Source organism: Hippichthys cyanospilos, chromosome 11, assembly GCF_059441005.1.
Source record: "Hippichthys cyanospilos isolate Australia breed blue-spotted pipefish chromosome 11, RoL_Hcya_1.0, whole genome shotgun sequence".
NCBI classification, from domain to species: Eukaryota; Metazoa; Chordata; class Actinopteri; order Syngnathiformes; family Syngnathidae; genus Hippichthys; species Hippichthys cyanospilos.
In genome coordinates, this window is record NC_142379.1 from 2247092 (window position 1) to 2261325 (window position 14234).

General features: G+C 42.2%; 1 protein-coding gene across 6 annotated transcripts in view; it reads left to right on the forward strand.

Moving 5' to 3' along the window:
- Nucleotides 1-14234, forward strand: part of fndc3a (fibronectin type III domain containing 3A) — a 48342-nt gene that overhangs the window by 14396 nt on the left and 19712 nt on the right. For 4 of the 6 annotated variants that reach the window (XM_088427296.1, XM_088427293.1, XM_088427295.1 and 1 more), the window contains exons 4-5: nucleotides 6004-6079; nucleotides 14026-14102. In XM_088427296.1, coding sequence (XP_088283422.1) covers nucleotides 6004-6079; nucleotides 14026-14102 — 153 coding nt within the window. Of the gene's footprint in view, nucleotides 1-4333; nucleotides 4439-6003; nucleotides 6080-13333; nucleotides 13430-14025; nucleotides 14103-14234 lie in introns of those variants that run through there. The other 2 variants (XM_088427298.1, XM_088427297.1) reach the window with 2 other exon arrangements.

Consider the following 14234-nt stretch of genomic DNA (forward strand, 5'->3'; position numbering starts at 1 on the left):
TTGTGTGTGCTCGAGAGTGTGAAGCAGTCTAGAGTGTGAGTACTTTACGTGAGTGTGTGTGCGCATTCTTTAGCTCGTCCTGTAACGGTAGTTACTTTAAGTAAGAATACGGCTGGTTTAAAAAAAAAAAATAATTAAAACGCCTCTGACATCTATAGGCATCCATAAAAGTGAATGGGTTAAAAGTAAGCAGCAAATGGGCATCACTGTACTTTTGGCCCAGTGTTGAAGTTTTTCATTTTCCTAGCAATACTGCATTAACCCAGTGATTCGTCCTCTGACAGTGTTTGACGTCCTCGCACTCACTGATGGGAGCATTTCCTCCGTGGTTTGTTGCTAATAATATCTTTAATCTAGGCCTTTAATAGAGCATCTCAGATAGATTCATATTTTCCTATTATGTTATTTAATCATGTGATGCTTCCCAGAGATGATGAAATGGTTTTGAATCATCAGTCATCACACACGAAAGACTGTCGCCGGTTTGTTCCGAGACTGGCAGGATCCTTCCCCCGAATGCCCCTCCCCCGTGGCATTTGGCCGGCTTCCTGTCGTCCAGCTGCCGTGGTCGCACCGGTGTACGGTAAACAATTAAAGAGGAACAAATAGTGAGAAACCTGAACTCTGAGTCAGAGGCGGCAGTGACACGTCAGCGCCCAGAGCCATGAAATTATGCAGCACTGGTTGTAAATCGCATGCGTGTCACTCTCACCAACCCTCTGTAAGCGTGTTGCAGGAGCTATGGTTCGTGGCTGGCAGCATCAAAGTACAAATACTTTATTACTGCCCATAAGTGGGTTTTTCGGATATCTGTACTTTGCCTGAGTATAGTGTTTTTGCCCCTTCGCCTGAACACAGCTATCTGTACTTTTAACTCTATTTGTCAAAATGGACTTCTTACTTTTTTCAACCTTTGCAGATCATGACATGAACCTGAGATTACAAATGATAATAGCGCACCTGTTTCAGAAAACCAAGATATTTGCCATGAATGGAGATATTTAAAGGGCCCATATCATGATATTTTACACTTGGAATAGTGTCCTTAAAGTCACTGACGATCTTGGACAATATTACCTGAGAGCAGAGCTGCCTGTTGGCCTATTTCAGGTCAATAACTTCTTGTTCTTTTTCATCCTCTTCTTTTTTTTTCATAACAAGCAGACTAGGCATGTTTCGTGATTGACTGCCCCCTCCTGGTCAAGATTTGAACACATAAAATCGAGCCACTATAGTTTATTCATAGTGACGATCTTTCCCCTGGAGACACGTTTCTGACAACCAAGTGCACATACTTTGGTGGAAGGAAACAATGTCTGCAATTGAACAGGAAATTGGCCATTTTGTTGTTGTTATAGTTCATATTTTGACAGATTCCTATTAAGGAATTTGCTCCTATGCGCCTCAGTCAGTTTACAAGATTGATGGGCTCTTGTGAATTGCTCCCGTAATTGTTTTTATTTTGGGTGGTGGGGGATTGCATCAAAGTTTGATGCAAATTTCAACATGAAAAACTAGTCTAGGCAACTGTCATCACAGCTTGCAGCTTAAACTTCAATTTAAAATGGCAAGTCAACCAGCATCACGGAATCCACGGTTCATTGTGTTCCAGGTTTGGACCTTCCACGCTGTATTGTTCCGACGAGTCATCGTTCATCTGCTTTAATGCACGCTTTCCTCCACTCTCCGCTCCCCCAAGATAATTACAACGGCCCGAAAATGAGAGCAGGATGCGAGCACTGAACAGCGCTCAGCCATCTGTGTGAGGAGTAACCTCTGCAGTTTCTCGCTTTCTCTGTCTCTCAATTTACTTTTTCAGTCTGTCAAATTCAAACAACGGTACTCACTTCTTAAATGGTTCTGTAATGATTGTGCTCACATACTCAGAATGTTTCCCTGCTGAAAACATCAAACTTTGCATTTCTTGGCGAAAAAAAATCTGTCCTAAGGGGACACCGACTGAATCGTAGTGGCAGAACGGGTTTGAAATCAGAACGGTGTAACACTTCCCTAATTTGATTTGTTTTCAAGTGTAACCGCATATTAATGAGCAAAATTAATTACGCTTGCTTTTCCTCCCTTTAAAGTCATCTGATGCCAGAAGCTCATTGTGCTTAGATGCTCCTCCTCATTGCAGCGGGTCGGCTATTTTGGTTTAATTCCTTCAAATCCGCCTTTGATCACTTCACACGGAATGAAATAAACAGCAGGATTAGATTTATGTGAATGAGCTACTCGTGGGGCCACCAGCGTTAGTGTGTGAGTGTAATGTGTGTCAACTTGGCACGGGCTACTCTTAGTTGTCACTTTAAGGAAAGATGCGTTGAGGATGAATGGGGGCAGATGTTATAGCAGCAGTAGCAACACACAAGCTGCCTTTTAATGTGATGCGGTACACGTGTCGCCTCATTGAACTGCCAGTGCGTCGACATTCAAGGTTGATCAATGCGTATCGTAGCTGCGCTCGACTTCCAAGTCCTTTTAATTCATGAACAATGGGCTAAGCAAAGTCCTAACCTTCAAATTTCAAGCAAGGCCCAAGTTAGCGTCGCAAAAATGGAGTCGGCTCGAGTCCAGCAAAGCGTGAAGCCAGTGAAATCATTACATGGTTTATGCGAGTCAGTTTCGTTTAGTTGAATGTATTTTGCGAAAGAGCCACTTTTTACCCAGACTAGCATGTTCACATTCATAATTTTCAGTGGTTCCAAACCTCCAAGCCTCCCTGTTGTCTCTTACTTTCTTCTCAATTCAATCCAAAACTTCCCGGAACTTCGTTCACCTTTCATAGTTGTGGTGTCTGTTTATTTTTGATTTGCAAACCTTGCACATTGTCAATCTCTTGTTATCTTGTCATTGACAGCTCCTTATTCAAGGTTCCTATTTAGGAAGGTATCAGTTCGGCAGAATGCATTTAAGCATTTGATGTTTACTGTACGCACTCATATTGAGATAGCCAGATGCTTTCCTAAGCCACTGCAATTAATGTCTACTTCTAATTCCATTTACACTTCCACGGCGATAGAGATGCAACTTTTGCATGTATAGAGAACAACACCTGTAAATTAAGATTCTCAACCACTATGGCATGAGCGATCATCAGATGTGCCGTGGGAATCGATCCAACTTTGCCGAATTGCTCTCAAAATGTGCATTTATTTATTGTTCACATGTGCTTGTTCATCTCTTTATGCCTGTGATGAACAGTGGCTAGCAGGGCAACTAAATTTTCTTCCGCTGGATGGCAGATAAAGTTCATCTTTATGGCCACCTGTTGCCATTCAGCTGAAATAATAGCTTTGTGTTCAATTCAACAGGCCTGCATTCCACACTAAGTAAACTTGTGGGTAAATTGGGTGAAAGTCATTTTATTATTCAAATATTTTGTGTTGGAATATGAAAAACGCTTTAGAAAATACTGTCTAGCTTGGAGACTGAGTGGAGCACACGGGAGGGAGTGAGGGAGCCCGCCTAGTCATGTATATAAGTCCGCCTCAAAAGCTGCGCGTCTCCTTCATGCCGTTGTCATCGCCATCGCGGTTGTTGTTTTAATAACAATAGCAACCAAAAAAAGGGCAGAGCAAAGTACTCTCCATGTTGTTACAGTTTGCTGACTCAGCCAATAGATTGCGTTTGAAATGAACCCCATTAGTGGACACAGCTGGCTCTGAGTGTGCTGGCACGCTAGCGGAGGAGGCAGGGCATCTTCACAGAGTTAATCCAGCCTCCTTTTCCCTCCTAGACACGCTGATAAGGTTTCACAGCCATTGTCTGAGGGTTCGCTGCGGACGAGTGCTTATTTGTTGAAGGGGGGTTGCTGTGGATACGGACGACAAGGAGGCAGGAGCCAGACTGAAGCGCGAGGGCTTAGTGACTGCGAGATTTACGCCACTCCTCCCGCCAAACCCTCCTTCGCTCTGAAAACGCCACTCGCTTCCTCCTGGATGTTGTGCGGGGAGGGATGTGGTAGAGGTGTCACCAGGATCGGCCCCGGCTAGGGGACCGGGTGTATCTTTATTTTTTGACCACGGCAAAAGCAACGCCTGGATGAGGAAAAAGCAATGCGGGCGACAGTAAGTAGCAGCTTTTTTTTTTGTTTGGTGGGGGGGTAAATGTCACAGTAGATTTCCTCTGCCCAATACCCCCCTGACTGTGACGCGCCTGCCTACTTTGACTCAATTAGACCTCCCTTAGCCACTCGCCCACCTCCCCTTTAAGCCCCCTCCTCCTCGCTGACGTGCGGGTGTGTGTGCGCCTACGAGATGGTATGTGTATGTGTGTGGCAGTCAAAGGGCTCGTTCCCCGCCGCTGCCGAGCACATAAATGGGAAGCAGTGTTTGCAATGGAGGTGCTGATGATTCCCGCGCGGCATGAAAACCGCAGCCCGAGCCCCGTGTTGGGGAACTGTCGGTTCTATGACAACGTCTTCCACAAGAGCGAGGTAACCAAAAAAAAAGCAACTCTCCTCAGCTTGACGAGCTTAAAAGTGGAGAGAGTGATGACCTCGGGAGGGTTTATGGACATTTTATGTGGGATATTTTGAGCGTAAAAAGGATTTATTGCTTGGTTATTTGTCTGTGGCAGCATTTCATTTCAAACCTTAGTTGTTCTTCAAGCCTCTCTGGTGTAGTAGTTTACCCGCTTGACAGTGTGAATGGTTGTATGTGTATTGTCTGTGATTGACCGCGAGCAATTCATGATGGAGTCTCCTCGGACAACTTGAGTGTTACCATTAACAGAATAGGTGGTCCAAATTTATAGTTCACTGTCAGAAATTCGCCTATACTCGTCTTTGGACGATCCTCCAATATATGTTGAAAAGAGGATATATCTTTGTAATGCCAAGGATTTAGAATGAAATCTTTTTTGCCTTTAACAAATGTTTCCAGCAGTAAAAAGTTAGTTTGCCTATTAAAAATTTGGCAACTAAATTCTTTTTCATGTACAATTAATTGCTCATCTTGTGAACGTCACATGAACAAAGGTAAGCTGTGATTGGACATTACCTAAGCACATGTGATTTCATTTTTAGTCAACAAGTGGAAATGTGTGTCAAGTGGAAATGTGTGTCTTAGTAGTTTCATCAATAAATATATATATATATATATATATATATATATATATATATATATATATATATATATATATATATATAGATAGTTGTCTTCTTAGTTGTTAGTCACAGGGAATGGAACTTTTGTTTACCTCTGCTCTCTGTTAAATAACTGTCAGCAGTTAATGAGGGCTGATTTGCTTAAGTGATGACTCACTTCAACTGTTTTGAACTCCTGAATCCTCCTTGTGCTACTTTAATTTGCCACTTTCCGATATTTTGAGGGACTTTGGTGGTTGCCTGGTAGCAGAAGTTCTAGAGCAGTGGTTCCCGACTTTTTCCCAATGATGATTTTTTTTCGGCCTTGTACCCCCAAGCACAAAGTATTTTAGATAGGAAGGAAAGAGGTATAAAACGAAGTGCTGTGACATCTTTGAAGGATTTATTACACTTTGGAACTACATTTGCAGGGGATCTTTAGGCATAACAAATTCAGCATTTCCCGAATATAGATCATGTAAGATCATTTGTTTTATTGCTCATCTGCCAGAAAGTTGTCACTATTGACAATTTGAATCTGTATAAAACTTTACAAAATAGGCATAAAAGGTTTTGCAAAGTAGCCATTGGAAGACAATTTAGAAATGTTGCTTTATGTTCCATTAATTGCTGTTAATCCCAAAACAAAAATGTACTGTTCCTGTCACAGTATTAAATTATATTTGCTCATACCTACAGAAAGACATACCCCCTCAAATGCCCTCCCAGGTGCACATGTACCCCCATTTGTTCAAGACAGACCCAAAATGTTTCGCTTCATGTGAAACAGTCAATAATACAAAACGAGAACACTTTTTTTTATGGACGTCAAACAAATCTTACACCGAAAGCAGGTCAGCGTGTTTTCATTTGCCGTTTTGTTCAATACTTCTCTTTTCTCCTCCTTATCACAGGTAATCCTGGTGCAGGTAAACCCAGGTGAGGCCTTCACGATTCGACGAGAGGATGGTCAGTTTCAGTGTATCACAGGTAAGGAAGCTCCCTGTGTATGTGTAATGATAATCGCTTTGAAATGATCCACTTTCACACAAAGATCCTGAACAACTGTCTTAATGGAGGACTTAAATGCAATTCACACATTACTCATATTTTATGCACCTGTCTTGCACACTTTTAAGGTCCGGTCCAGAAGTCTTACCCAGCTACCATGCAACCTTGGAATTTTGTGTGCCAAAGAGACATGATTCGATAAAGTCTTGAGTCTATCTTTAAAAAATACAATCAAAGCTCATGACTGGAGTATCTGTCTGTAGATTTGCGTTCTGTATTTAAAAAATACAATGAATGCTCATGACCAGAATACATGTCTGTATCAGTAGAAAAGTCAGTAATCTGGCTGCTGTTGAAACGTTGCCTAGTAACCCGCGTCGCTGCACACGCGGTCGCGTCACTCCTGTGTTTTCCACGAGCGTCGTAGCGCGAATAAAAACAAGGCTTTTCAAAATAACTCCCTATCTCCATTATTACAATGACTGCAATTGTTGTGACTGAGCGGCATTGTCAAACTTTTAAGTCCAAGCTGCCTGCACAAATACCTTTTCGGACCTCAATACACAAGAGAATCTCCTTCCAAATTAATAAATACGTTCTGATCAATTAATGTTAGGAACCTTGATAAAGACTTTTGATGATGATAAACGCTCCGAGTGCTGGGTTTAAAAAAAAAAAAAATTAAAAAATAAATTTGAAATCGTTACGCAGCTCACAGGCCGTGCTTCGGCTGCCCTTTGGTAAGATGGATTGGAAACATAACTTAGATGATATAATACACTGTGAGCTGTGGCGCCCGCTTTGGGAATCTTCTGGATCAGTGCCTCGTATCTCATTGTTGACAGACAATACTATTTCTTCTTGTGTGCAGAGCTGTTGCCTATATCTTGTGACACAAATGAATAAAGATGAGACAAAAAGCCTGTACAATAGGCCCCAGGCATGCCAGGTTTGGATGACAAAAGACTTGAGGCAGTGATCTAAAATGACGCGGCGGTAGGCGAAGAAGAAAAAAAAAAAAAAAAAAATCTGTGCCTCGCCTCTCCCCACTCCATTCTTGAGCGCGCCACTGGTGTACCGGTCACCCATCACAAACCACATAAAGCGGCCTAATAGGGGCTGAGCATACATAGTGTCTCTGTCAGAGGGGGAAAAAAGAGCTAAAGAGGTGCCTACTGTAGATCAGTGTGGATGCTACTAACTGGTCTGTCACAGGGTGCACTCATCTCTGTGACGCGAATAGAAGGATGACTCACCGCTTGCGTCGCAGGAAGGCAGAAGAAGAGAGCGTGTGTGCGCTTCTGTTTGGTTGGTTTGTTTTGGCATGTCTTCACCAGCATTGCACGATACATTGGTAATAGAACAGTGCAGCCATACTTGGCCATAAAATAAATGAATACTACTACACCCAGGAGGTTATGGACACTGGCCTGATTTGGAAGACTGGATTTGATATAATCAAAGGGAATCTAATTGTTGCATTTTAAAATGCACTGTCCTTAAATTGTAAAAAGATGCGTTTGATAAAAGGTGATCAGTAGGAACGGCATCTGTGTCGTGAGTCATTTATAGCTATTAAATTCTTTTGAAATGCTAGTATGGGGCAGTCGAGTGCTGTTAGCCGCTAACGTGGCTAGCATCCAATCTTACCGTTGCAAGTGATACTTAGCGCGAATCCCAGAGCCAACATTAAATGTTGGCAACAGGCGGCATATAATACGTCAGTGTAATTAAGATTAAGATTTCAGGACTGCATAGTTTTGTTGACATCAGTAATGAGTCAAGTTGACTTTTAAGCTGATTCACTTCAAAATAAAGGTGCACCAAGGCATTGCTGTCCATGTTTGGAAAGGTAAGGTTTATTTTGAAGTAGGCGGTGTTACATCACGCGTTGCATGAACACTTGAACCCTTTTCACAATGAGCTCGACTTCTTCATGACAGTAGACACTAAATAGATACTTGAGGCAGAAAAAAATGCCTCAAGCCTTTTTTTATTTTTAACCCAGGTACTCAGATAACACAGGGTTGTCCCTCCGTCAGTGGTCATCACTTTTTTGTTTGTGAAAAGACAAATATAAAGACTTAAAACTGGAGAAGACCTCTGTGTTATTGTAGCATATTTGATTCTAGAAGTGTCAAAATTACCCAATTATAAAATCTAAGATCAGCTGTCAAATCAGTGCGGTGACAGACAAAATGTTTTTGGGCTTGAAGGGTCCCCCTGAGCCATTTGTTAATCAGGCTGTCATTCACACCCCCTTAATTGATGCATTGTCTTGCCTATTGCTGCCATTTGATGGTTGCAGCTTCTTTTGAGCCCGATACAGATGTGTGGCATCCTATCTGATTGGCTCCGTGTCCTCATCTTACCCACTTTGTCAGACACTTGTGTGTGTGCGCGTCTGTTCACCCTAGTGCCAAAGCAGCGAGACACTTCGCATGGGTCCTGATGGTGTTGCAGATGCGCCGAGTCTGTTTTCTGTCGGCGGAATTTGAAGCGATCCCCGATGGCTGAAAGAGATCAGCCAGCCATATACTGTTGAGTGTCTGATACGGCGCTGTGTAACCAGTCAGTCCTAGACATCTGGGGAGTTGGCCCAAGTCTTTTAAGTCTGCATAATCAGGCACTTTTGTTACCTTCTGATCTCTCTTGGTGTTTCAATCTGAATCTTGAAAAACAACCCTGGTTGCAGGTGTATTTTTCCACCTTTCCACTGGTTGTATAACAGACGTCACCCCCACCCTACCTCACCCCCAATATGCATCATCCCAGGCTTCGGCATATCTGACACCGGCCTGCCGGGTGCCGTTTTGCATTTTTATGAGATGTAGCAGCATGTCAATTAACTGCCGTCTGGTTGAGTCAATGTAAGCATCTGCTCTTGCTGCACAGTTACTCCAAACTGTCATTTGTTTCATTGTTTGAGGGCTTCCTTCTGAGCAGGTATTAACTCCAAGACCCTGAACCCATGTCACTCTCTTTCACTTAAATTAAAAATGAAGGCGAAAGAAAATGAGTAAGATTCATCGTGCCAGGATTTTTCACCCACCTAATTTTCAATTTGAATGGAAAAAAAAAGTCTACAAGTAATACTGCCTCCACAACAATAAATATAAACCGTAATAGCAGTTAGACCTTAATAAATATCAGCTGCTCTCCCGACACCGAGTTGTCATTGTTGCTTAGAAGACGTCATGTGGCACAAAGCTCCTAGTGTGGGCTGGAGGTGCATACAGTAATTGTATGGAGAAGACTATATTGTTGTTTTATTGATATGTGCCTTTTTTTTTAATTCAAGTTAGAATTTCAAATTATAGTTTGCTTTCCGTAACCCGTGGTTGTTCTCAGCTCAATGCTTGGAAGGAAGCAAAGGTGATAAAAGTACTAGGACTCCCCAAGGTGATAAAAGTACTTGGACTCTGTACTGTGAGTGGAAATACAGATACTTATCCCATTTGGGGTGTATGTAGAGCCACAAAAGCCAGACTGCCTAATAGTGCACCAGCTATCTAGAAAAATCAATCTGAATATGTAATCAAAACCCAGTTTTTAGTCAAATTGTGGTTGACAATTTCCTAGAAGTGCCATGTTTTTATTACGCAATATATTAACAATGAAAATATCTTGTTCCCAAAATATCTTTGCTCCGTGACCTTTAATCAACGGGATTGTCAGTGGTATAATTCATTCTGAAGATATTAGATAGAAATGACAGAGAATTTTACGTTAAATGACAGCAGATGCTGACCGAGCCTTGCGTCACAACGCATGAAAGTCGTCATTCTGGAGTCCCCAACGTTTGCGTTATGCGTTAGCGTTGCATCGGACGGCCTGGGCCGTCTGGGTCACAGCCATTTGAGACCAAAGCACAGCTAGTACACCACAGCCCGTTCCCCCTTCACCACTCGCATCCACACCAAGCTGGACCCGTCGCATATGGTTCACGTAATTGACCCCGCAAACATCACATTAGCCCCATTAGTACGTTATTTTTATGCTCGTCGCCTCCCCCGCCCTCAATTTCGAGGAGATGCTCGCGCTCATTCACAGCTTTCATGGCGAGTAGCTCCAAGTGACTGAGCTTGTGAGTCATTCTCCCAGTGCTCCGTCGATTTGAGGGGGAGGCAGAAACGGTGAAGAAACTGAATGTTTTCACATCTAAGTTTAGTAGATGAGGAGTGTCCACTTTATTTGTGTGTGGGCTTGTAAACAACAACACATGTATTGTAGGGGGGACTTGCTCCCTGTGGCAATGGCCTTCCTCTCATTGTAGCGCTGTCTGGCTTAGAGTGCTCCTGCTCTAATACGCACAAAGCATGAAGGTTACTGTTAACGTCACCCACGCCGGCAAGACTGCAGGAGCCTCTGTAAAATATCGAAGACAAAGGCTGTGTTCCGAATCGTTTGCTCATTCGCTACTGCATTTTCGCTGTTGTGCATACGGATATTCATATGGTTGACTACAACGTGTCACATCAGTGTCAGCTGGTGGACCTTTCGTGATTGTTAAAAAAAACGATCACGGGGTGTAACGTGTTCTCTGCCGTTGATAGGAGTGGTGCTCATTTGTATGAAAACACAATATTCTATAATAAAATGCTCTATATGGTTTGAAAATGGTTGTGAATGAGTTACTATACGGGGATGAGTCCTACCTTTTCCTTTTTTTTTTTTTTTTTGGTCACTTTTGTGTACCATCATTAGGGATCAAAGAGGAAGTGCTTTCTTGCAATTAGCCTTTTTTTATTGACAGACTTGTACTTAGCCTCTTTCAGCAGGCCTTTGCCATTATTAACCACTATCAATTCAATTGTCTGCATTCCCCATGCTCTTTTTTTGTTAATGTGCATGCTAAGTCAATTTATTAGCTGTGATTAATAGGCACACTCGCTGTGTCTTTACAGCGTGATCTTGGTTGGATCCCCCGTGTGAAATCACGATGCCTTTTTGAAAGCTGCCGTCTTCAAGCGCAGCAAATCTCGCTCATTTAGCATGTAATTGAGGGATTTTAGACTTGAGTCAGCGTTGTTTTCATGGACCGTTTTAGTCAGTTTGATGCCGACTCCTTGATGAAAGGCTGTGTTTTTCCAAAGAATCTTGGTCATTACAGCTACCGACTTTGATTGCACCGAGGCAACAGGGATGAAATGAAAGCATTTTAGAAATGGGTTAATCTGTTAAGAATGGCCATGTCGGTACCTTGCTCTCACCCGGAAGGAGGGAGGGGGAGCTTTCGTGCGGATGATGTGACTTTGACGATTGATGACTGTGTCGCCCGAACCCGTCTCCCACAGGTCAAATGGCTACTCATCTTGGCTCGGTGTCAGTCTGCACTTTTGTAGAGGAGGACTGATGGTTTTTCTTCTCCCCCTTTGCTGGAAGCCTGGCTCTCTACAGCCACGTCAGCACAGCCAATGTTCCAGTTGATTTAAGGGTAGGGGAGGATGTGAGTCGGGGTTGTCCTTTCTATCTGATCTCTGTCAGAAGTTGTGCGTCAGACTGATGCAAAACAAGTACCTCCCACCCTCTCCTCCCACCGTGTGTGTTACCTTAGACAAATGCCATTAAGCCGCCATTCCGCACTGACAAAACTGTCATATAGAATGTTAATGCCATTTGTCGGAAACTGTACATCGTGTTCCCCTGCATCGGCTAATTAGAATATTCTCATCAGTCCTCTGGCAGGTGCACCACAGAGCGTCATCTATTAGTTAAAAAAAAAAAAAAAAAGCACTGCACTTGGATGGTTTTGTGATGTGATTTCAATAAGGGCTGAGTCAGTGTGACTCCTTTCATTCAGGCTAAACTCCACCTGGTTCCCTTGTGGACATTTTCCTTTCTCGCCATCCCTTCCGTGTGTTCTTGAAGCACTGAGTAATTTTTTTCAACTTTGACTCAGGGTGGCTTAGCATACTTGGAAGGGGGCTCTGAAAACTTTGTCACCTCAGTTTTACAAGTCTAATCAGGTGTGATGATGTTAAATATTCACATAGCTTACAATGTAATTGGAAAAAGATAGCGTTGAAGCCTTTTGCATGCTGGATTTGATGTTCATGTTTAGTTCTCAGTCGTAATTGTATGTTATAGTTGATGATTTGAACTAGACCTTCCTTTTTGTATGGAATACCATTCCATTTTTTTCAATGACCCGAATGGAACATTACTGGCAACTGGACTTGACACCAATCTGAAAGATGATCAAAATCAACTGTGGGTTTTTTTGTAATACAAAATCTGTGACCAATGTAATTATTACTGTAGATTGATCAAGTAATGAAATTGATCAAATGTGCCATAGTAAGACATTAAAGCAAACACAACTTTGTTCAATCCGCAATGGTTCTGTGCTGCTGTAGTATATATGTGAGTCCCAGTTATACATTTTTAGCTTTGTTGCACGTTTTGTGTGTGGAAATCCTTTGTGCTGGGAGGTGGAAGAATGTTTTTTTCTAATGCATTTTACCATGGCGTGGGTCAACAGTAAGGTAAAAAGCTGGTAAAAAAGATACAGTATATTCCTTTATCTTCTGATCTGGTCGTTTTTTTTTCTCTCCAGATCCATTGATTGAAAACTCTGTAAAGCTTACTGATGCCCCTTCTAGGTTTTCAGAAACTTGGTGGTTCAGAGTATTGTACATCACAGGCAGACATGATTACTTTACTATGAAGGCAGTGGTACTCTGTCTCCACAGCCATCTATTCCATAAGCAGAAGCACTCGGGTAAATCGCTCAGACCAGGCTTTTTTGAGCCCTGTATTTGTGCTATGATGGCTGCATTGAACTCTGGACCTGTGTCACCATGTTAGCGGCTTGTTTATCGGCTACATTAAACTAATATTAGATGTGCGCAGCAGTTAGGCACTGATTACCTCCTTGAATGCTTCACATTCATGATTATTGCAGTTGAGGCCAACTGGGCTGTTGCTTCACTCTCATAATTATGACAGTTGATCCCAGTTGAGTCGTAACTATACATTTAAGGTTCAAATAGTGTTCTGGGGCACTTAATTCAATGACACATCTACAGACACAGTTGTCAGATAACGCAAGATCAACTTAAACAGCTTCACGTAACAAATGTCAATACTAAGAAAAACTCTTCAAAATTATCTCTGAATTGAAATATTACTGAGCTAAAACCTGACCAAACTCTTCAAAGAATTCTCAGCACAAAGTAAACAAGGAGGTGGTCCTGACACTTGGAAGTGATCATTCAAAGGCAGCCTCTGTCTGGACCTGTTCAGCCAGTGCCCACTTGCTTTCTGTATGCAACTAGTCCAAAAAAAAAATGAAGACAAACTCCCCCTCAAGTGGGTCACCGGAAGGTCAGTATGTGCTGGATCTTTTTGGAAATCTCTCATAATTTGTGAAGCTCAAATCCTGTGTTTATGTTCTGTGTGCGAATTGGCACCGAGCCTCTCTTCTCCCACTCCACAACTGGCCTTTTGCTGAGCTGTCTCTAAACTGCCACGCAGGAAACTTTCTGGGTCATCTTACATGTTTTGCCAGAAAATAGATGAAAAAAATCGGACACAGTATTTTTTTACGGTCTTGGTGAAATGCCCTTAACAACCCTACTTGTTTGGTTGTTTAATCAATTGTTAATGGACAGAATGTAACTGACAAATGTGTTTGGTTTTTTTTCGTGAAATGTTTTAACACACACAAAAAGAGTGCACAATTAAGCAATTATAAGTAATCCCCACATTTATTATTTATTTCATGTATTATGCTCACTTATTTGTGGTGATGTACTCTTTTTGACGGTGTCTAAAATCCCCCAGCATTGTTCAGTCTCTGTACTCGTCGTACCAAAAAGACAAAGAAAAAGCAATAATTTAAGAAGCATATAGCTTTATGATGCCAGTGTATGTGTTTAGGTTTTTCCTTCATGTTGGTTTTTCTTTCCGTCTTTCTGTAGGTCCTGCTCAGGTTCCCATGATGTCTCCTAACGGTTCAGTGCCTCCAATCTATGTGCCTCCTGGATACATTTCACAGGTAAGCATTCTTTCGCTCAGTGATTTCCCAGCCACTGGTGCAGTAAGCGTTCTTCAGGTGTGCGTTGAGAATTTGTCCCTTTTGACTAATTGTTTATAAGGAAAAAAAACTTATTTGTTCTATGCCATCAAC